At 35.2% G+C, this 21,632-nt stretch overlaps 1 protein-coding gene across 2 annotated transcripts; it reads right to left on the reverse strand.

Annotated features, from left to right (window-relative positions):
* Nucleotides 1-3,198: 3,198 nt before the first annotated feature.
* On the reverse strand, nucleotides 3,199-21,336 carry LOC129276512 (uncharacterized). Of its 2 annotated transcripts, none has more exons than XM_054912891.2 (8): nucleotides 20,661-21,336; nucleotides 17,336-17,556; nucleotides 12,879-13,047; nucleotides 9,380-9,509; nucleotides 8,781-8,863; nucleotides 7,143-7,365; nucleotides 5,592-6,400; nucleotides 3,199-5,024 (listed from the first exon to the last, which is right to left on the reverse strand). In XM_054912891.2, exons 1-8 carry the CDS (start codon nucleotides 20,694-20,696, stop codon nucleotides 4,971-4,973), a joined length of 1,725 nt encoding a protein of 574 aa, XP_054768866.2. In that variant the 5' UTR covers nucleotides 20,697-21,336; the 3' UTR covers nucleotides 3,199-4,970. The 2 variants fall into 2 exon arrangements, with proteins under 2 accessions (XP_054768866.2, XP_063965686.1); XM_064109616.1 differs by lacking the exon at nucleotides 20,661-21,336 and adding an exon at nucleotides 18,632-18,796.
* Between the last annotated feature and the right edge of the window lie 296 nt (nucleotides 21,337-21,632).

The raw sequence follows: 21,632 nt of genomic DNA on the forward strand, positions 1-21,632 counted from the left end.
TATTGTTTACAAGCGTTGCTATGTTATCTTGTAGATGAACGGGTGCTGGGCGCCCTCTTGAGGTGTAAATAGGTATAAGCGTTATTACTTTTTAGCGTCTTCTCAGAGAATCGATCGAAAAAAACATCATGCATGTCAAATTTTTTAGCCAGCTCCTGTTACGATGGAGATGGCATGACACAAAATTCCTGCTTTTTCGGCAGTGAAAAATCAGTACCCGTGATCTGCATACACGTCCTTGACAGAGAATCTTGTGTAACTCTGTTCACATGGCTATCCTATTGTTGATATTTTCAAAATGTTGTAATTCACACCCTTTTCATTTTCCAGTTGTCATGCCAATCCCATAAACAATAAAGTACTATTCCATCGCAGTGTGTTCACTTTGGATTTTAATCCCAAAATTGTCCTAGGATTTTTAAGTATGAACAATGCATGCTTCTAAGGAAGGGTTGTGTTAAAAAAATGTTGTGATAAAAGCATAAATATTCATGTATTTGTACATTTGGTGTGTACCGATAAGCCTTGAATTGTGAAGCAGAAATCTGCAATTCAAGTATAGCTCATTCAGATGGATTCTTGAGAGCATGTTCAGACTGGAATGAACGTTCAAAGAAATGTACATTGATAAATTCAAAACTTTTGAGAAAACATTTAAAACAGTGCATAATGCTAAATAAAATGCATCTGTCATGTGGGACCAAGGAAGCGATCAAGTGCACAAAGAAAATTTTGTAGAAATACCCCAGCTTTGTGCTATTTTGCTGTTTGTGTCTAAAAATTAGTACCCTCCCATTTATCTGAACAAACGTTGATTACAGTATTGTCATAGTCTATTATCAATTTAGTTCAACTTGCCAGAATTTGAGAATAGGTTTGATCAATCCATAGAACACAATATCATTAGCACAGGTTTCTTTGGGATTTGTGTGTAGAGAAAAATAGGGTCAGTTGTCTTAAAATGAAAAAAACAACACCTTTTTGTCAAATTGACACTAAGTTAATAAAGGATTTTAGTTGAAAAAATCTGTTTATTTTTACTTCATTTTTGGGTGTGAATTCTCTGCCATGTTTAGAAGATCAAAGCGACTGCCAGCTGTCATTCAGAAAGGATATGAAGCAGTTTTCATATCAGTTTTGTAAATTGTAACTTTTCTGAAAAAAATGGCTAGAGGATTTGTCAAGATTTTTGCTCAAAATATGTGTTTGGGGTTCAAAATTTGGGTATAAAATGCTGTCCTCTCCTAGAAAGTGGATTGCGCCCTTTAATTGTTTTTATTTTTGAAGTGGGAAACAGGTCAGATTTCTTAGAATTAATTGAAATAGCACTGAGTGAAGACATATCTAGGCGTTTTGATTTGCACTTTTCAAATCATATGCCAAAAAAAAAAAGGATACGAGAAGACAAAAATCTAAGAATATCAGAGCTTTTAGGTATTCATTTTTAAATATGTTTTGTCATTACTTTTTTCGTCACAAATAGGAAAGGGTTAAATTCAAAGAGTTTTAATAAGAAAATGTTTTTTTCCCTTGTATATAATTTTTTTTAGCCAATTTCGAATGGGCCTGAATTTTGGCTTACTTACTTAAGTATATTGCTAATTATTGTACCGAATTCAACCTAAGTAGATCACTTTATCAAGTGAAATATTTAGAAATCATCTTATCCTTCAGCACAAGCAGATGTTGTACATTCAGGCTTGGGAATTTTGGAAAATACTTGAGCTTTGAAAGGAAAGCTAGCTATTTTTGTGACCTTCTATGCACATAGCCCATCGGAATAGCTGTGCTATTTCATGTCGGATGTTATTAAAATAATAAATACAGATGAAATATATGTAGTTCATTACTGCTATAGCAGGACTAGGACCTTTTAGATAATCTAACAAACAAATTTTTTTCTGAGATATTGTCCGAGTATTAAACAAGTTCTGACCAAGCGGGTGACAGATATTATAACTCATGTCATATTTTACCTCTGCGTGTTTTATAATGTACTTTACGTTAAGCTGCAAATTATTTAAAACTTCTTTAATAATTAAGTACAATCACGGCGACTGTGTGATGTACAGAATAGTATAAGGTAGCTGCAAATGGTCATTCTAAGGCATATGGAACTGGAGCCTCGGTTCGTTTTAGCATTATTATTTTATTTTTGTTAGTTTGCAAGTTTTTCTTTATAATTAGCTACAAAGTATCTTCAAAAATTTTTTTTTTTCAGGAAGAATTTATTTGATCATCATTTTGTTTAAATGTGCATATTGATTTGATTTTTTATTTGTTGTGAAGTATGAATGCTATCATGTGGAGTCTTTTTTTTGGTAGTGTATCTTTTGAAAGTTTTTATGTGTCGTCTGCATTTTTCATATCATTTTGCTCTTTTTCTTGAAAGAAGAAAACAAAAACAGTATTTCTCCTCCCCCCATACATGTAGCAACCACGGTGCACCAGTCATCAACGAGGGCTTTTTGGATTTAAGTTTCGTTTGTGTAATGTTTATGATTCAAAACACAGAGAGACTGGGAATAATTCCTCAACAAAATGACAGCAAAGAAACAAAAATAGACTACCACAGGATATATAGAACAAATAACCGAATCTTGTAATCTATCTAGTATTGTTGCAGACTTCTCCCGCAGATGACATTCTTCACTTTGTATAAAAATTTGACATGTTGTACAATTTTTATATTCCGTAACAAATGTATATATGACTGACTGTACTATAGAAAGCCAACCACGAGGGCGGTTCAAAAATAGTCAACTTGTAGTGATATCAATTTATTTATTGAAATGATGCAACTCTGATGATGATGAGTGACCTAATTAGTCTATGAAGAAATAAATAAGATATAATGCAGTCATGAAAAATGATTTCTGTGTCTTGTGTTTATTTTGTAAACAGATGCGATTCCTCAAAGCTGGAGTAATGCTAATCCCATTCATCTTCACTATCTTACATCTACCCCTCCCTCCCTCTACTCCTCTCATTAACCCCCCCCCCTTATTTTCATGTGAACATCCCCCTCTTTTCCTCTCTTCTCCACGCCATATTTCGCTCATCTATATTCGCTCTCTTCTGCCAATTTCTTCTCTCGTTCCATTTTCCAATAATGATGATTTAGTTATCAGAACACTTTATAGAAGACGTACAATACCCATAATGAGGAAAATGGCTACCAAGTTTTTTTTTTAAATGTTTATTATGTATTTCTTCATGGTTTTCATTATGAAATTTTAAAAGTAATATTGAAATGACCGTGTGGGGCCAATAAATGTATTATAACAACATACAAATTAGTAATATATACTGCAATATAATATGACAGATAATGTATGAGAATTCATATGAACCTGAAAAGGATATTAAGGTTTTAAAAACAATATTTGAGCATATGGAAAGGCGAAGGCACTCCTCTTCAAATGGGGGCAAATGAAAGGAAGAGAGAAACAGATGTGGGTATGAAAAAACACGGAAATAATATTACATGGCAATATCATAGCAATATAATAGTATAACTTCCACCACCCCTGTAACTATTCTTCTTTATTCTTCAGTGCCCTCACCGCCAAATAATAAATGACAATGGATATAACGACAGTCATGCTGCACATTTTACTTCAGAATACCCGCCAAGGGAAAAGTAGATAATTTATGCCAACTATGGAAACCTAATTCCTGCTAAAAGTGATATTAATAAAATCCCATGAAAACTCAGTAGTTTCATAAATAATGCATGTTATAAAAAAAAGGTTTCAGTTTTGAAACTTGGCATAAAATCTGGTCCAGCCAGATTTATAAACATTAACTTTGATAAAACAGATCGCGCAAATTCACGTCATTCCTAAATCAGTCCCTACATAGAGAACCCTTTTGAGTCTTGATCATGATTGGCAACGATTGTTTCCACAAACTGTTCTACATTCTGTAGTTTTGTGCTTGCTCCCAGAAATCAGTACAAAATCAAACTGGAGTAGACCAAAATCTGCCCCTCCCCCATGTGGCCCCACCCTGTTTGCATATACTTTAATATGAACATCGAGGGTGCATGTGTTGCATATTATGAGCAGTATTATCTCATCCTTTGTCTCATGTGGAAGAACTATGACTTTCCTTGGTACTGAGATAGTTTATTATCACTTCTGAAAGAAAAACATCAAACCTTACGAATATCAAGAGGTTATTCTGTATGTAAACCCTCAGAAAGCAAACCCGTTTTAAGTCTGGATTTGTGCTTACTTGTACCAAAAATCTTGACATTTGTAAAAACAAAAAAAAAGCACTTTGATTTGAAACCTGAGACATAAAAGATCTTTGCATATCATTTTGAGCCTCAAGGCCTAATCAGCCAATCATTGACCACTGTGCAGTTTTTTGTGAGGCATGTAGGTCCGATGGATCCAACAAAGTCAAACCCAAATTGTCCTTATACAAAACATATGAATTGAGTATTAACTTGTGAAAATGGAAGATCTCAATCCAACAAATCTGGAAGACCAATAGATACAATATATAGCACAGTCTTGGCTTTCAACTCCATAGAAAAGGAAATGCCAGTTGCGCCGAGGTTTAGTCCTTTTTGTAGAGGGCGCTCTCTAAATTTCTAAGACTGAAAATCAATCTATTAGACTAAGATGGGGGACCAATCCAAAATTAAATTCAGAATAGAATATAGTTTTAAAATCAGTAAGATTGAAATTTTCAATCTAATTTTGGATTGTTCTCCCACAGTAATCTAAAGAACCTAGAGAAAATTCCCTATGACCAGAATAGCCACTTTCGGAAGACAATAGAAATTACTGCAAAACGTTCAGCACAGTTCATTTCTATAACATAAATTAGAATAAACCTTCCCAACATTTAAGTTGATCGGCAGACCACTAATAAATATATAGCTTTACTGTTTCTTAATTTACTGTTGAGCTGTACATGGTTGAGTTGCACGGTGAGTAGTGAGTTTCAGCTTTGACTTAGACCATCCAGCTGGCTTCCTCAAGAGCACGACGTGCAAGGAACTCAAACTCCTGTGGAAAGACAAAGAGGATATAGGGAGATATTAGGTTTTACTCTCACTACTTCAGAGCCAGAGGTGATCGATAAAACATTGTGAATCAGATTGTACATAATTAAAGTAAAAACTTGAAAAGGAAAATAGTAGGCAATAATGCTCTTTCAATATAAATCACATTTTTGTTTGACTACAGTTTGATATAGGAATAACTTTATTTATATTTCTGAGGATAGTTCCAATCAATACTAATTCACACTTTTTGATTATCAAAATGAAATATTGAAAGTATTAGTGTTTGTTAAATTCCTCCAATATGTCCCTCTATCTTATCTTAGCTCACAATTTCCTGATGTAACAGTAGTAACAGTAAATAAATACGTCAAATAACTTTACTCTTATTTCTGAGGAGTCAAATTTGACTCGGAATTGAGTGATTTTCAACTGATTCCACATCATTCCAAGTCAAATTCATTTGGAATCTGAGTCACTTTAACATGGAATAGAACTGAGTACTAGCTGACTCCACTCTGAATCATATTTGACTCCGTAGAGATAAAAGTGTTTATTTTCAATAACTTGCCTCAATGTCGCGTAGGACATCCTCGCTGATCTCAGTTCTGATGTGATTTTGAGAAGGCACGTTTGGACTTGACATCTCATTGTCATTTACATTTCCATTGATGTTAGTCTTCATGGTCACTGTTGATGATTTGTTCGAATTAATATCAACTTCGTCAGCGATGCCGGAGTCAAAAGACTTTGATTTATCCCTCGATCCTTGCTCTAAGGTGCCGTCAAAGGCTGGGAACGACTTGGTGAACTCATCCACCAGGTTAAAGTTGTGCCTGACCACGTCTGGACTGTCTATACTGGACGAGGAATCCGTGCTGCTCTCTGCAGAATGCAGCTTTGGAGGGTGGTGGACTGCGTGCCGTCTTGTCAAAGGTGCTGAAGCTGTTTTCGAAGACATAACTGGAACAACCACTTCATTGTCCAACAATTTCTTCGGGTCGCAGAGACTCCCCATGCTATCGCTTGAGCTGATCCCGACGGAACTTGCCACTGAGAGTTTCCTCTCTTCGCTTTCGTCCTCTGCTTCCTCCGAGATGAGATCAAATCTTGGTTTGCTGCCACCAATGGGAGGAGTGATTGATGAGATGCCTTTGACGATCTGCTGAAGGGCTTGTTGGGCGGCCTTCCGGTGCTTCTGGAGTTTCCGTTCCTGTTCGAGAATCTTGAACTCGACGTCCTTCTTGTTTTCAATGGACTTGAGTCGCTCTTCTTGTTTAAGGTTTATGTCTTGTGATTCCTTGTTGACTTCTTCAAGGCGTGTCTTCATCTGCTCCAACTGCTTTTCCAGAAACTCACCCTCTTCGTCCAGCGAATCTCCTGTACGAAGTAAAGTATAAGTAATTAAAGTTTGCACCACATTGGGATTTGTATATTTCATTTGAAATATACAAATTAAAGTCATTTCATCATCATCCTTATTAGGAGAAATTTCCAAAATTACCTAAATAAATTCTACTAAATATGCATTATTTTGTTAAATAATCTCATTTAATGTATTGGCATTGATTTTGTTACATGAATGTGTTTTTGAAAGAGTCGAATAAATTATGAATAAATATATTACTAGAGGACGATATTTTGTACAGGTACACTTTCTCATACCGAAACAGTATTTTGGAGGTACTATCAAACCAGATTGCTCATTGTTTTAATGTCTGACCAAGATTTATCAAGTGATTTAAAAGGAGCCAAGACTGGATATTCATTCTGAAAGACCAAGATTAATACCAATGCTCATTTTAGTTGTCCTAGTTTAAATTATGCACTGCCTCTTTTCAAGGGATATCCTGCACATCGCCAAACTATTGCCAAATGTTAGTATAGTACTTCTTCAAAAAATGATTTGATAATATCAAATCATCAGGGGCCCCGTTCATAAGGACTTAAATTGTGGTAACTACTATAGAAATATGACTCAGCAGCTATAGGTTTCCATTGTAGGTCCCATGATGTCAAAATTACAATAATAGCCTTTGTAAAACGGGTAACTGGTAGAAATTAGAAATACTGGAATCATCGCTCTTCACATCTCGTTTGTAACAGCAACAAATATGCTTACCTCTGGAATTCTTCTTTCTCTTCCTCTGTTTGCGTTGCTGAAGCAGCTTCTTCTCGACGGCGTTGATCTTGACGTCAGCGGACATCCTGCGTTGGTTGAGGATGGTGTTCAAACGGAGCATCTCCATCTCCTGCGCTTCCTTCACCCGCTCGTACTTATCCTCGATGATCTGCTTCTTCTTGTCCATGATCGGTGAATCTTCGTCGGAGAGGTCGGATGATGACTGCAGAAGAAATGAAATAATGAATTATTTGTCAGTGTACATGGTATCATCAGGTGTTGTACAGACGGTGTGGCTCAGTGGATAAGCCTCTGGACTTTAGACCACAAAGTCCAAGGTTCAAATCCCACCCCAGCACTTGTGTCTTTTAGAAAGCATTTATCTACATTTGCCACTCTCCACGCAGGTTTAGTAAGTGGGTACCATGTAAGAAGGAACTCCTTGAATCGTGCTCAAGCTGGGATAATAGTATACAACACTTAGTAACATTGTAATATATACAATATAAATGTTGCAGATGATGAGAGTTAAATTTTTGGAAATTGGTTTCAAGGGGATCCAAGCGAAGGTGGTGTAGATGGCAAGTGCATCTTTCAGTCACTTCATGAAATAACTATTCAGGGAAGAATGAAGACAAGAAATTTATAGTATAAATAATGTAAAAAAGGAGAGAGAAATGATCAAGTTTAAGTATTACTTCCATAAGTCGTTCTTGTTGCCTTTGTGGAGGGTATTATAAAAGCTTTCTCTTTCCTTTTATAGCGATAAAACCCGACTTTCATAAACAAGGCATATTCATTTTCATTATAACTATGTCATGAAGGCTTAGAAAATACAATTTTGTTTAGCGCTATTGATATAACTTTTATTTGGTATATATATTTTTATTACAAAAATGTCATGAAGGCTTAGAAAATATAATTTTGTTAGCGCTATTGATACAATAACTTTTATTTGGTTTCCTTTTATCAAAGAAATATTTCTTTATTCTCTTTTACAATAAGAAAAAGAAAAAAATATAGAAATGACCTCCATACTTCAACACTTATACTGTGAAAGATAAATATCTATTGTATTAGGGGTCAAAGCAGTTGATTTGATTCAATTAATCTCTGACTTAATCCAACAATTAGTCAATGCTAAAGATATGAATCCTACCATTACTTTGATGGGACAGTCTTGCCTCCCCTGTTGCCCCCCCCCCCCAAGAAAAAAAAAAGATTATAAGCTGTTGAAATTAAGCAGAGTCATATTTGAAAAAAGGTCTACTTCGCTGTTGGATAGAAAATATTGTTTATGGTATGTTTATGTAATTATATCTCACAATTCACACGTTATATATAGTGGGGTTTTTTATAACACAAATTATAATTTGACTGAATTTAATCTTACTATTCATACCAAAAAGCTTTAAAGAATTTCAGGTGCGAATCCGGGGGGGGGGGGGGCGCTTCCCTCATCAACTTATTGTTTGCTTGTCGATTTGTATGTGACTGGTAAAAATCCTTTTTTGTCTTTTTTTGGGGGGGGTGGGTGGGGTAGGGGGAGTACCCCCCCCCCCTCTTGTAAATTCTAAACCTTCCCTTGTAAGCATGAGTATGAATTGGATTCAGAATATAGGTTTGATGTATACTTACAGCCGAATCTTTGGTTTCCCCGCCGAGGGGGATCGGTTTTTCACTGCCATCAAGTCGTGTGATTAATGGCGCCAACTTCTCTCCTGAAACATGAAATATGGAGTTGATATTAATGAGTATATGAAAATATTATTTATTATAAATGTATATAACTATATATTTATCTACCTACCTATAGTTCTATCCATCCATCCATCTACCTACCTATCTATCTGTATATATATCTACTGTCTGTCTACCTATCTGTCTGCCTGCTTATCTATCTATCTATCTATCTATCTATCTATCTATCTATCTATCTATCCATCCACCCGTCCATTCATCTATCTATCTATCTATCTATCCATCCATCCATATTTTCATCTATCTATCTATCTATCCATCCACCCGTCCATTCATCCATCCATCTATCTATCTATCTATCTATTTATCTATCTATCTATCTATCTATCTATCTATCTATCTATCTATCTATCTATCTATCTATCTATCTATCTATCTATCTATCTATCTATCTATCTATCTATCTATCTTTCTTTCTTTCTTTTTTTCTATCTGTCCATCCATTCATTCATCCATAACCCCTTTTCAAAACTTACTGCTTCCTCTTTGCTCCGCTGTACCGTCCATCTCAGTCCCGTTCAATTTCTGGCACCTTTCTCCAATAGCCTGCATCCACTCTGTCCTTTCCTCACGGCTCTCACACAATAACGTCGTTCCTGTAACCTTCTGAAAAATACAAAATATGATATTTAATAAGCATACATTTTGAGAACAGAACTGATATAATGTAAGTTCAGAGCATTCACAGGGAAATAATGCAAAAGATGATTAGATTTTGATATCTGCTTTAGCCTCATTGAAATATTGTTATTAATATCAATCCATGCAGCGTTAACGCACGTATTGCGTCTACAAAAAATTATATTGATTTAAAAACAAATCTATGTTCAGAGACATAAGTTGTATTAAAAATGGATCAAAGCTGGACTAGACTTTCACAAACACGATCGTTTTTCATTAACGCCACTATGCACTCTCGCCAACAACATCGCCGTCAACTTCAGCCTCAACAAAAACAGCAACATCAATAGCAAAAATCCTCGTCTGTGACAATTTGCAAAAAGGGAAAGAAAATAAATATGCGCTTCCTGATCTCAGCAAACGATAATCATGAAAATTCGGAAAACAATGATTTTCAAGAGCACTTGTGTGAAGCGCTCGGCGATTCTGGCAATAACATTTAATTTACACTCTTAAAAATGTTGGGCAACATACGGTCCACACAACAATTGGTTAAAACTTTATCCAATTCTGGGTAGTTTTACACCAATAATGTGTGCTTTGGGTGAAAACTACACAGTATTGGTGTAAAACTACCCAGAATTGGATAAAGTTTTAACCAATTGTTGTGTGGACCGTATGTTGCCCAACATTTTTAAGAGTGTATGACAGGTAGGATTACGAGTATTACCATACGGACAAGAAACTATAAATGAGCTATACAATTTCATTTCGTGTAGAGTTGCAAGCAAATCGCGTGTATACTGCGGCATTACAGACGTGAAAATCGATTCGCCAATATTCATAAAATTATAGCTAAAGCAGTAATAGGAACAACGAAAGACGAAGATATGGGTATAATGGATGACGTTCCTTTTTACGATGAATCACAAAACAATTTTCTTCTAATGTTTATCCGATACAGGCCTACGTATGACACTGCTATAGTCCGGTTACCTATGCTATTGAAATCCACAAGTTTCTTACCGTTCGCGAAAAAAATGAGGAAACATCAAACTTAAGAGAAAAAGAATGCTGTCAGATGACGATTTAATATGAAAATCACAGAAAAATACAGAGAGACGAACTCCTTTCGCATGAAAAGTAGTAATAAGCCTGTAATCCGAATAACTTCCTAATTCCGAGTCATTTTTTAGAAGCCAAGTTCCAACAATGAAAAATCCAGACGATGTCAGCCGAAAAGAATAAAGTTTTGATTGGCACAATCGAAACGGCGCGAAAACAACAATCGTAGAACAGCCAAATCTTTATCCAGAGTAAATAAAGTAAAAAGCAATCGATTTCGAGGTGTGTGCGCATAACGTGTTAAAATGAGGCAACTACTCCCGAATAACATGTCATTAGAAAAAGCGATACAACTTCGCTTCACGAAAAAAAAATCATGTATCTGATTTCTTTTTTCATTGTCAGATTTTGCCTATTGTCCTTTCATTGTGATTATGTTGTTACGTGAAGGAATGAGGTTGTTTTTCTATAGTATTGTCTGCACTGAGCAAATATGCACGGGGTTCAAAAGAAATATCGAGATAATAAAATTTCGACCTTGATTGTTTCGCATTTGGGGAATTTTGTTTGAAAATCAACAACCATTTGGGGTTGGTTTTGCCATATTTAGTTCGACGCCTACGACTCAGTGCGAAGAAAGGCAAAGCAACCATCATTGTTCTGTATTTGTATTTGCAGGGCCTTGTATAATCATTGGCGATATATGGCCTTGTAAAGTTGAAGAGAAATTTGTAAGGATTCGAAATAGTTAATACAACGTATCACGTTGGCACAAAGATGTAAAGAAGAAATGGAGAAGGAGAAAGAGAGAGAGAGATAGACCAACAGACGGTCAAGGGTGGGGGGGGGGGGTCCAGGCAGAGAGAGAGAGAGAGAGAGAGAGAGAGAGGGGGGGGGGGGGTCATCGGGAAGGGGATGAGGGAAAACTAAAAGGGGTAGGGCAAAAGCTCTTGAAAAAAGCCCTAGTATGAAAATATCCATCTTTGTAAAGACGTTGTGTTATCTAAAAAACGAGGAAGTTTGGTACAACGAAATAACTGCACATAGCATTGAAATTAAAAATAATGAACTCCAGTCGAAAGATTAATAATATATGAATTGTTAGAATAGTCAATAAATCGACGAAATTTTAAAACACCTTTCTAATGTTTGAAATAAGATTTGATTGGAATTATTTGTTGTAAAGTTTCTTATAGTGACAAAGAAACAATGAAGGTTATCCTTAATTTTTGACGTCACTCATGCCATCAAATAACAATCAAAATAATGTCAATTAGAATTAAAATATTCGTCATTCAAACTTTATTTATTACATGCAGGGCGTTTGTTTGTTGCTCTTTACAATACAATTCAGTTTTGGCTTAGGCATACAATGCATACATATTTTTGAAGGTTACGTCCAGGGTAAAGGTAAATAATTTGATTACTGTTTAAGTCCAGCCACAGTAAAAAAAGCTATTTTAATTTGATGTGTCATTTAAGTGTCATTTTCGTGAGTCTGATAATTTACTTAAAATACCGTTCAACTGTATTTATTCAATTGTTTTAATCGGGCTGCCCTTGCACAAAATGTGGTTATGGTGGTATATAGTTGCAGTGTTTATTCAATTAATATTAGTAGTTGATTGGCGTATACGTGGGGAGATTGTGTGATCTAACGGATCAGTCAGCGGATCATGGATGGTATAAAGGTACAAGGTTCAAACCCTTAGGATGGTACCGCTTTTGCAAATAACACTTAGGAAATAAAAAGAAAGCCAAATTGTTTATTGGTAATGTGTATTTGAAAGACTTGTTTCTTACAAATTTATGCAACTTATAGCTTTTCTGTCTATGGTGGTCTCCCTCCCTCGTACTCTCTAGCTCCTCTCTCTCTCTCTTTCTTTCTCTCTGTGTGTGTATCTGTCTTTCTCTCTCCGGTTATGTGTGTTTGTCTGCATCCGTACCATCCTTCTCCGTCTCCCCTCTCTTTCGTCACCACACGATTCCCCTTTCTTACACAGCGAAAGCGCTGTATAATTTTTTTTATACAACGCCGTTATGGTTTTTAAACAATTTCAACAAGTGTAAAATCATAGGCCACACAGTTTACATTTCAATAATATTCAATAAATAGGGCATGGTTGTTTAAACTGTTAAACAACGACCGTACAGTTCATGATAGTGAACAGCGTTGTAAGAAAATTAAACAACAATTTCATTTTACTATACGCCAAATTGAAGAAAGCTTCACGTTAATGCAATAAACATCGTCGGCACAATCATGACTTAGAATTAGATTCAACTCACCGCGTTATAAAGCTCGAAAGCAAACTTCGTTCCGGTCTTCCACGACGAGCCGGACGACGCGACCACGATCTGGACGTCGTAGTCGTCCAGCATCAGCATATCCAGCGTATGCGAGTCGGTGGGCTTGCGGTAGATGTACATGCGATCCTCGGTTAGTATCGACCAGCATCTAAGCGGGAAGTAAAATGGGGGAAAATGAGAGTAGACGAAAAAAGGAAGTTGCTTGACTAAAATCCGAAGAGGCTTGGCAATTCGGACAAGGATAAATGTGTGGTGGTGAAGGTGTGACCGGTTATCCGGCTTGCTGATATAAAGACGTCATCAAACAATCGTCACGACTTAAATTATAGGTTTATTTACAAAACAGAACGATGGATAATAGTTCGGTGTGCAGCTTACTAATATCAAGAAAGAAAATGAAAATATATGTTTTTGTATATTCGGTTTTCATAATGATCAGGGTTTAACTAAGTTTAAAAGATAATGAGTTAGATAGGCATTCATATTTCTCCATGGTACGAATATTACGATATCGAGATAAAATAACGTTATTCATCATCATCATCATAATTATAATAATCAAACGAATGAGAACTAGAATTCAAGCAACATTAATGGATTGAAGCGTACTAGAACATCACTGTAATAAAACAAAATATGTGTATAAATACGGTTAGCTGTTCTAAAGGCAAATTTAAAAATCATTTTTAGCGAGTTCACAAAAGGAACAATGAATTCATCGATTGGCACAGATAGAAACACCTGTTTCGAATAATTTCCTCAAAATAACAATCGATAGTCTAGCAGTTGTTAACACATTTTCAGATCTGAGCAATGCAAACACTCGAAAGATATATATCTATGCATGGAATATTTTTTGTACAAGAATTTTTTTGTCAAAAATTTTGAAATCAAACTAGAAAATGAATCGACTGATATTCATAAGACTCTCACACTAATCAGTGGTGAATACAGGGCCCGTCTTACAAAGAGTTACGATTGATCCGATCAATCGTAACTATGGACGGCCAGCAACATCAACATATATTATGCATGTTTCAAAAATATTTTCTAGCTATGATGTATATTCATGCATTATTTGTCTTCTTGAAAATTCACTGCGTTTCTCTTTGCATACAGAGGACATTGTGCAAGTTTGTTGTAGAAAAAAAATTATGACACTGATGGATTTCCATAGAATTACGATTGATTGGATCGATCGTAACTCTTTGTAAGACGGGGCCCAGATCTTTGAAAGAGGGCCAAAAAATGTAATAACATTTCTTTCACAACGAATAAAGCTCATATCTTCTTGTTTTGCACGGATTTGCTTATATTATTGCATTTATTAGCGGATAAGAAGCTTAAGCAGTGTGATTTCATGCATAATTTTAAGATCTGTAAACGTTTGAGAATCCTATTGTCAGATTGTGCTGTATAAAATGCGTAATAAAAATATCGCTATCTACGTTGAAGCGTTTAAAATGCAGAGATGACGTGCAATTGAGGAAAAGTGAATATCCTTGATCTCTCAATGTTATTTCCGATACGACAAAGAATAGATCGCACTTCAAGATTGACTGATAAATTGCATTGATTAAATTTTATTCGTCCATAAGGAACAAATTTTGAAATAAGGTTTGGCCTCATGAAGATCATTCATGATTTCCGTGTTATGGTTGGCAAATCAAGGATATCACTTCAACAAACTCAAGATTGTGTTTTTAACAAAATATTTCTGCGGAAATTTTGTATTTATATACGGAAACAAACTATTCATACTTGAAAAGACGGAAATCTCATTAAGTTCTAGACTTATGTACATTGCTTCAAGGACAATTATGGTGGTACCCCTGTGTCATTTGTATTATATTGTTGTTTTTTACTTCGTCTTCTTCATCATCTTTTTGTTTCTTCTCCTTCTTATTCTTCCTACTCCTCTTCTTCTTCTTCTTTTTTCCTTTTCTTGTGTTTTTCTTCCTTTTCCTCCTCTTCTTTTTCTCGTTCTCATTTTCTTTCTTCCTATTCCTCTTCGTGTAATTATATTGTTGATTTTCTTCTCACCAATTTCAAATTAAGATTCTGACGATTAATTGTAATGTGAAAACAGCAATAGTACAAATTGATATTAATACAAATGGAAAATACAAATTATCACCAAACTTATTTGGACACTGTATTCAGCTGAAATGTCGCGTAACGCGAAACAAAAACATGAATAAAAGACTATAAATTCACCTTTTGCATCGCTTTCTCAAGCATTTATGGAAATTGGTAAAAAAATATCCACAAAATATCTCTTTGTTTGGTGCGAATTGAAAGTCTCACCGAAGGCGTTGTAATGAGTGGTTTCTTTTATTCAAACGTGCGAATATATTATTGAAAAATGGTCACAAGTAAAACCCAGACAATGAGAATGTGACTCTGAAAGATAATCAATGATCTTGTTCAAACTCGCAAGGACGCCATTTTCCCTTCTGAAGATGTGGGATTGATTTAATTGAATTAGAAGGCAATGTCGGTTTGTGGATAAACGTTGTTTCGAACACAAGACGGGTCCTGGCCAACCCCGGAGTCACCCCGCTATTGATGAACGCGGAAGATACATTGTGACATCATGACAATAGTTGTTTTTATTAAACGTCCCGAGAGGCTGATAGTATTGACTATTGCCTTGGTGGGCACATAATCCCGAGTTCGATTGAAGTGTCTTTATTGATTAATGTGATGAATCATCTTGAATGATTTATATGATGTTCTATAAAGCAAATAGATCACATGATGTATGTCTAATATAAGAGAGGGAGCCGCAGGGACAGAGGCGTGTTATAAATTATTACAATGTTTGTCTATTTGCATAATGATGAATACCTCAAACTACATCATTACTTTCTTTAAAACCAAATAAAGCTGTTAAACTCTGGATACATTTTAATAGAATTTTGTTTGATTATTATTATTTATTATTATTATTTTTTTTTTACTTTACTCTCTCATTTATGCTAAATGTCCTAACACAGCCAAACAGTTTTTATAAGGCAACAAATTTCCGCTCCTGTTGTCAGTATTCTAATTCTAATTAAAATTATAAAAAATATCCATATTTGATATTAATCATGTAAAAGTATTATTTCTGTTTTTATTGAAAAAAATCATGAAAATCACAATATTTACGAAACTTATTGCACGATTAGAGTACAAAATCAGAGAAACTAAGAAATAAAATATATACGATATGAAAAATTGCAGAACAAAGACTAAAACCACCTCTCATTCAAGGGCAAGGCTCCGAATTTTGCACTGGATTTAAGGACGTTCCACAGTTAAAGTGAAATCCATGTCATTTTCACCAAACTTTGCACATTGATACTTAAGAACCTTAATATTCGAAATATGCAAAAATTAACATAGGTCCATGTGCTTGATTTTTCGCTATAGAGCTTTAAAGTTCACCCAAATTGATGTTCTTAAGAATTGCGCATTCAAAAGAATTTGGCATTTTTAGACCGCCCAAGATTACTACAATGAGTTTAAACCTCTATTACTCAGTCAAAATACATGAAAAGGTCATCAAATTTCGCAAGAGAGTTAATAATTGTATCGTTAGAATGGAGAATTTATTTATAGTGCTATTTGTTTGCAATTTTAAGTTTAACAGCACTGTCAGTTCTTAAAAACTGCGTAAGAGATAACAAAATCCCAATCTAAAAAATGTAAAATTTCAGTAACAAACTACAAACGTACAATAAATGCTGCACTTTATTAAAAATCCATGTCATTTTCACCAAAATTTGCAGAGTTGTAGAGGTAGGTATACCTAAGAGGTACAAACATTAAAAAATAGGGGTTCATGTGCTTGTTTTTAAACTATCAGCATTTTTATTAGAGCAAATGTGCTCTTTAAAACACAAAAAATGCGCCGAATGCTTTGTATCTATGTGAAGAAAAAATAAAAAACACTCTACCATTTATTTAAACTCGGGGTAATATTCGTGATTCTTGGCAGCACTGCAGAGTGAAGTATTTTGAAATTGTAGAGATTTTTTTTTTTGAATGGTCCATGAAATAATTCCATTTTTTAGCTTCATGAAATAACGCATCGGATCTACATTTAAAGTGCAGAAGATGAGAAAAATCAGCTCACACCCGCAGCTAATTAATCACCTGTTCATCCATTGTGACGTCAGCGCGCAGAGTGTAAACTATGCGCAGATCATAATGCGCACAAACATAACTGTGGAACGTCCTTAAGCCCTGAAGAAACACTTCTTTTTGGTGTGCACAACCTCTTTGAAACAGATTATGGACTAGAATAGATGGGAATGATGTAGTTTTTTTAATGAATAACGAAAAGTCAATATTCCATTGATTATCACGATGCGGAGAAAAAGCTGCAATGCTCTTTAAAGTAATATTCAACATTTTCAAAGTGCTTGGGTTACCATGGTAACCATTACCTTTTCCACGAGCCACTCTTCTTGACCTCCAGGTAGCCCGTCTTGACCGGGTTGGCCACCTCACTGGCCGGGATGGGCACCGCCCTCTTCTGCCGTTTGGTCTTCGGCGTGGCCCTGCCGATTCCCAACGGGGATTTCCCCGTCATCAGCGGGTTACGGTTGAGTGACGTCATCCCGATGTCGTCCATGGAACGGCTGACAGCCCGGTCGCCGAGGTTGCTCTGGGAGGCAGGAGAAAAGAGAGGATGAAAAAAAGTTTTTATTTTTTTCAACCAAATTAAAATCGATGATAAAAATAATGATGATGATGATGATGGTGATGATGATCATGATTATGATGACGGTGATGATGATGATTATGACGATTATGATGGTGATGATGATGATGATGAAGATAAAAATGATGATGATGATTATTGTCATGATGATGATTTTTTTAAAAGCCCACCATGGGCATTTATTATATATATAATTGAACATTCAAAATCACATCACATGTTTACATATTTCTTTTTCAAACAAATATTCCAAATTAAATTCTCGACGATCTTTTCCTGTTTAATTTCTTATAAGTATTGATGATGATGGTGGTGATGATGATGATGATGTTGATGAAGGTGATAATGGATGATGGCGTATTGGCGTTTATGATAGCGCCAAATGTTAAGATGACGATGACACTGCTGCTACTGTTGTTGTAAATGGTCTTGAACAATGCCGGCGGTGATTATTGTGATGATGATGGTGATGACGATGATGACGGTGATGATCATTGTGATGATGATGATGATGATTATCATTGTGATGATTATTGTGATGGTGGTGATGATGGTGATAATTATGATGATGGTGAAGATGATGATGACAATGATGATGATAACGATGATGATGATGGAGATGATGACGATAATGATGATGTTGATGAAGAAGATATGATGATGATGATGATGATGGTGAGGTTGGTGGTGATGATGCTGATGATCATAGGATTATGATGATGATGGTGATGACGGTGATGGCAGTGATAGTAAACTGTGAAAATGGCAATGGATGCGATGATGATGACCGCAGTCAGAGCCAAACTTCATCATATTGCTATCCTGAATTCACATGATCACATTACGTGAAGTATAGAATAAATATAAATATATTAAACATCAACAATTTTATGCAATATACAAATGATTTTTTTTGTTTTATACCAGACTACTGGTTAACTAGTAGATATACATGCTCAAAAACCTTATTTTCGCTATAGAAAGATAAACTGAAGAATTAAAAAATACGTTGACAAACCTCCAAAACCGCCATATCAAGCCCATCAAGAGTAATAACAGATTCCATACTTAATCAACGAAGCTGACAAATACTTATCGAACTATATTTCAAAATGTGGCTGAAAATACTTTATATCAGCAATGCCAGATACATCGCATTTTCATGTTGCAATGCAATGCGCTCATGGAACAAGAACCGAAATTATTTTATAGAACGAAAAATGTCTTTATTACCCTTCACTTTGACTCCCATAAAAGGTTTAAGGTGCATGGCCCTTGACCTCATTTCACTGATCACGTGACCTGCTTAGTTCACCGACGAGTGAAGTCGGGATAAAGTCCAAAATATATACAGGATGAAAATACTTCCAAAGTGTATGGATTTATGGGCCTCATTAGCTGACATTAAGCCGGCGGACCCAACCAGTAATTCGAAAAGACAAATGAAATCCCTGAACTAATGAACCAAGTTCATGTTGGAGGGTGCAGGGGGGGGGGGGGGTTCGACTTCCTTGGCGAAATGGAAGGGATGTGAGTGGGGTATAGGGAAAGGAATCTCCTTCCGCATTTTCTAATTTTGGGTCGTTTTAAATTCAACTAAAAAAACAAACGAAAAACAAAAACAAATCTTTTCGACAAATTAGAAAGTGCTCCGTCACTTCAAATGAAATCTTTCACTGACACTAACCCTCTGCACATTACGATTACCAAAAAAATATATATATTCCTCAATCTCTATCTGAAAATCTAAACGAACATAAATATTGAGAATGAGTCCCTTTTTAGCAGATATATCCATATCATCGCCCTTCTCTCTTCCATCTTCAAAAGTATTAGGCGCGATGGCTCTAATAATAAACATGTTAAATTAATATTGAGTTAATCAGAACATCAGAAGAAAAGTAACACATGTTTTTCATATTTTCATGTTTGTGAAGATGGTCGATTTTCCTATTGTCCACAATAAGATACAATCATAATGATTATCATGAGTTAGTTATGGGTGACAAAGAAATCGTAATCACTAATTTCGCATTTCCCATTTAGTGCTTTTCCTCTAATTAAAGAAAGTCCGCCCATGATATAATTATAATTCAATTCGATTTTATATCACATCTCTTTAGAAAACACATCAGATAATATCTGATGGATCACTATAAATATTAGATAAAAAAAAAGAGTAGATTTGATTATAAGAGATAAGAGAAAGATGGAGTGTTATTAAAGAAAGACCATCTGCCAGACATGGTAATACATAGAATTTACCAAACTTTTTAGTAAAAAACATATAGCATAAAGAAATATACCGCGATGCAACAATCCTTGAAGTTGATATGAATATTCGCCCGAAAACATTATACCCTTAAAGTTCAATACAGGCGCCCCTTTTTCCACTTAAAACCGTTCTTTTCTTAGATCGCATTTAATTCATAATGAATAGAAAGTATACGTAAACATTTTTATTCCATTTAAATGAGAGATTTTTTTTTTATATCACTTTTTATGAAAATAATTATATTTTTATACAAACCACTCCTTTTTACATACAAAAGCAAATATGCAGATAATTGCAGAACTGATTAAAATCACATGCATTCATTGGAATGACTAAAGTACTACTGAATAAGAATGCGCAAATAAACAAATGGATGTGAAAATGAAATATGACATATTTTATTTTAAAGTTTTCCAGAGGAGCTCGAAAGATGTTAAGTGTTTTCATTGAATATTTTAGGCTAATTTGGGACTTGTAAAACGCTACCAAACCGCTAAAATATGCATGGCAACCAAACTACAATGCCTGAATGAGTAAATAAGAATATCAGTTCAATAATGAAAAGAAATGGAGCACAATATAATTCATTTAATTTGAATTTAAATCAATCTTGTTAGACGATCAATTTATCGGATGTAATAACAAAATTGTTTAATAATTTTTTTCTCACACTTAACCCTAACCCTAACCCTAACCCTAACCATAGTCATGTATGACATATTATATAAAAAGTACAAAAAGATTATAAAAAAAAAATATTTGGTAAACTTACCAAGTTTCTCTTTAAAATCTCCTGGAAATCCAACATGGTAAATAAATAAAATGTATGTCTCTCCTCAAAATAATTGTTCTCTTCCCCCAAATCCTAAACACTGAATTTTCGCAAAATCGCAAAGATAGATGAAAGCACAACTAGAAGATTGGTTCTAATCTCTGTAAGATTTCGGAGTACTTATGAATTATTATTTATTTGAGAACGGTTTATATAGGTTTTAGCAATGACCCGACATGCTATCAACCAAGAAGGATATAGCAATTGGTGAAAACGTTCGAGGGGTCAATGTTTTAAAGTCCGTCCCGTTGTATCTTCATGGCATTGGAGATTCCCTAAACTCATGACGGATCCAGCCTTCAAAAACCTGGAAATGGTTCGGGCGCAAAACAAAGTATTGCGTAATAAACATTTGGAAATATGATTGGCATTGAGTAATAGCGAATGATCACGTCTTCAGAAATGACAGACGTCAATCTTGTGACTCTAGGACGGAGAAAAGTACCCTCATTTTATTTCCATCGACGCAATGTCCACTTGGGAGTGCCCAATTGGGGGCGTTAATTATCAGTATCACCATGGAAATAGTTTTGTGTTCGCGCCGCTTTGAAAATGATGGTCAGTCTGAGGTCATTATTACGATTCATATTTATGCCTAATACAGTGGTTGCCAGGTAAAAGTCCCGACGGACGCTTGATTGAGTTAATCGATTTTCCCTCTAATCGTCAAAGGGGAAACTACTTGAAGACTAATTCATTTTCCCTTGATGAAATGGAAAATAAAAACATTCTCCACAACTTGAAAACAATCATGATAATGGTCTTTGGAAACAATAGTTTTCGGTCTTGAAGTGATATAGCAGGAAATACTTCGGGTAGGGGGGGGGGGTCAATAAGGAGGGAATATTCATGGATGAAGGTATTCTGGGAATCTGGGGGTTAAAACGTAATGGTGCGAAAAAAAATGTTAAA

This window comes from Lytechinus pictus, chromosome 14, assembly GCF_037042905.1.
Source record: "Lytechinus pictus isolate F3 Inbred chromosome 14, Lp3.0, whole genome shotgun sequence".
NCBI classification, from domain to species: domain Eukaryota; kingdom Metazoa; phylum Echinodermata; class Echinoidea; order Temnopleuroida; family Toxopneustidae; genus Lytechinus; species Lytechinus pictus.

Bases quoted from the DNA above. Each gene is read 5' to 3' on its own strand.
- LOC129276512 (XM_064109616.1), bottom strand. From the start codon at position 18,679: ATGGAATCTGTTATTACTCTTGATGGGCTTGATATGGCGGTTTTGGAG. The intron at 13,048-17,335 runs GTAATGGTTACC...CTTCCCGCTTAG, and splicing joins AAGAGTGGCTCGTGGAAAAG to ATGCTGGTCGATACTAACCG. The intron at 8,864-9,379 runs GTAAGTTTTGAA...TTCATGTTTCAG, and splicing joins AGCGGAGCAAAGAGGAAGCA to GAGAGAAGTTGGCGCCATTA.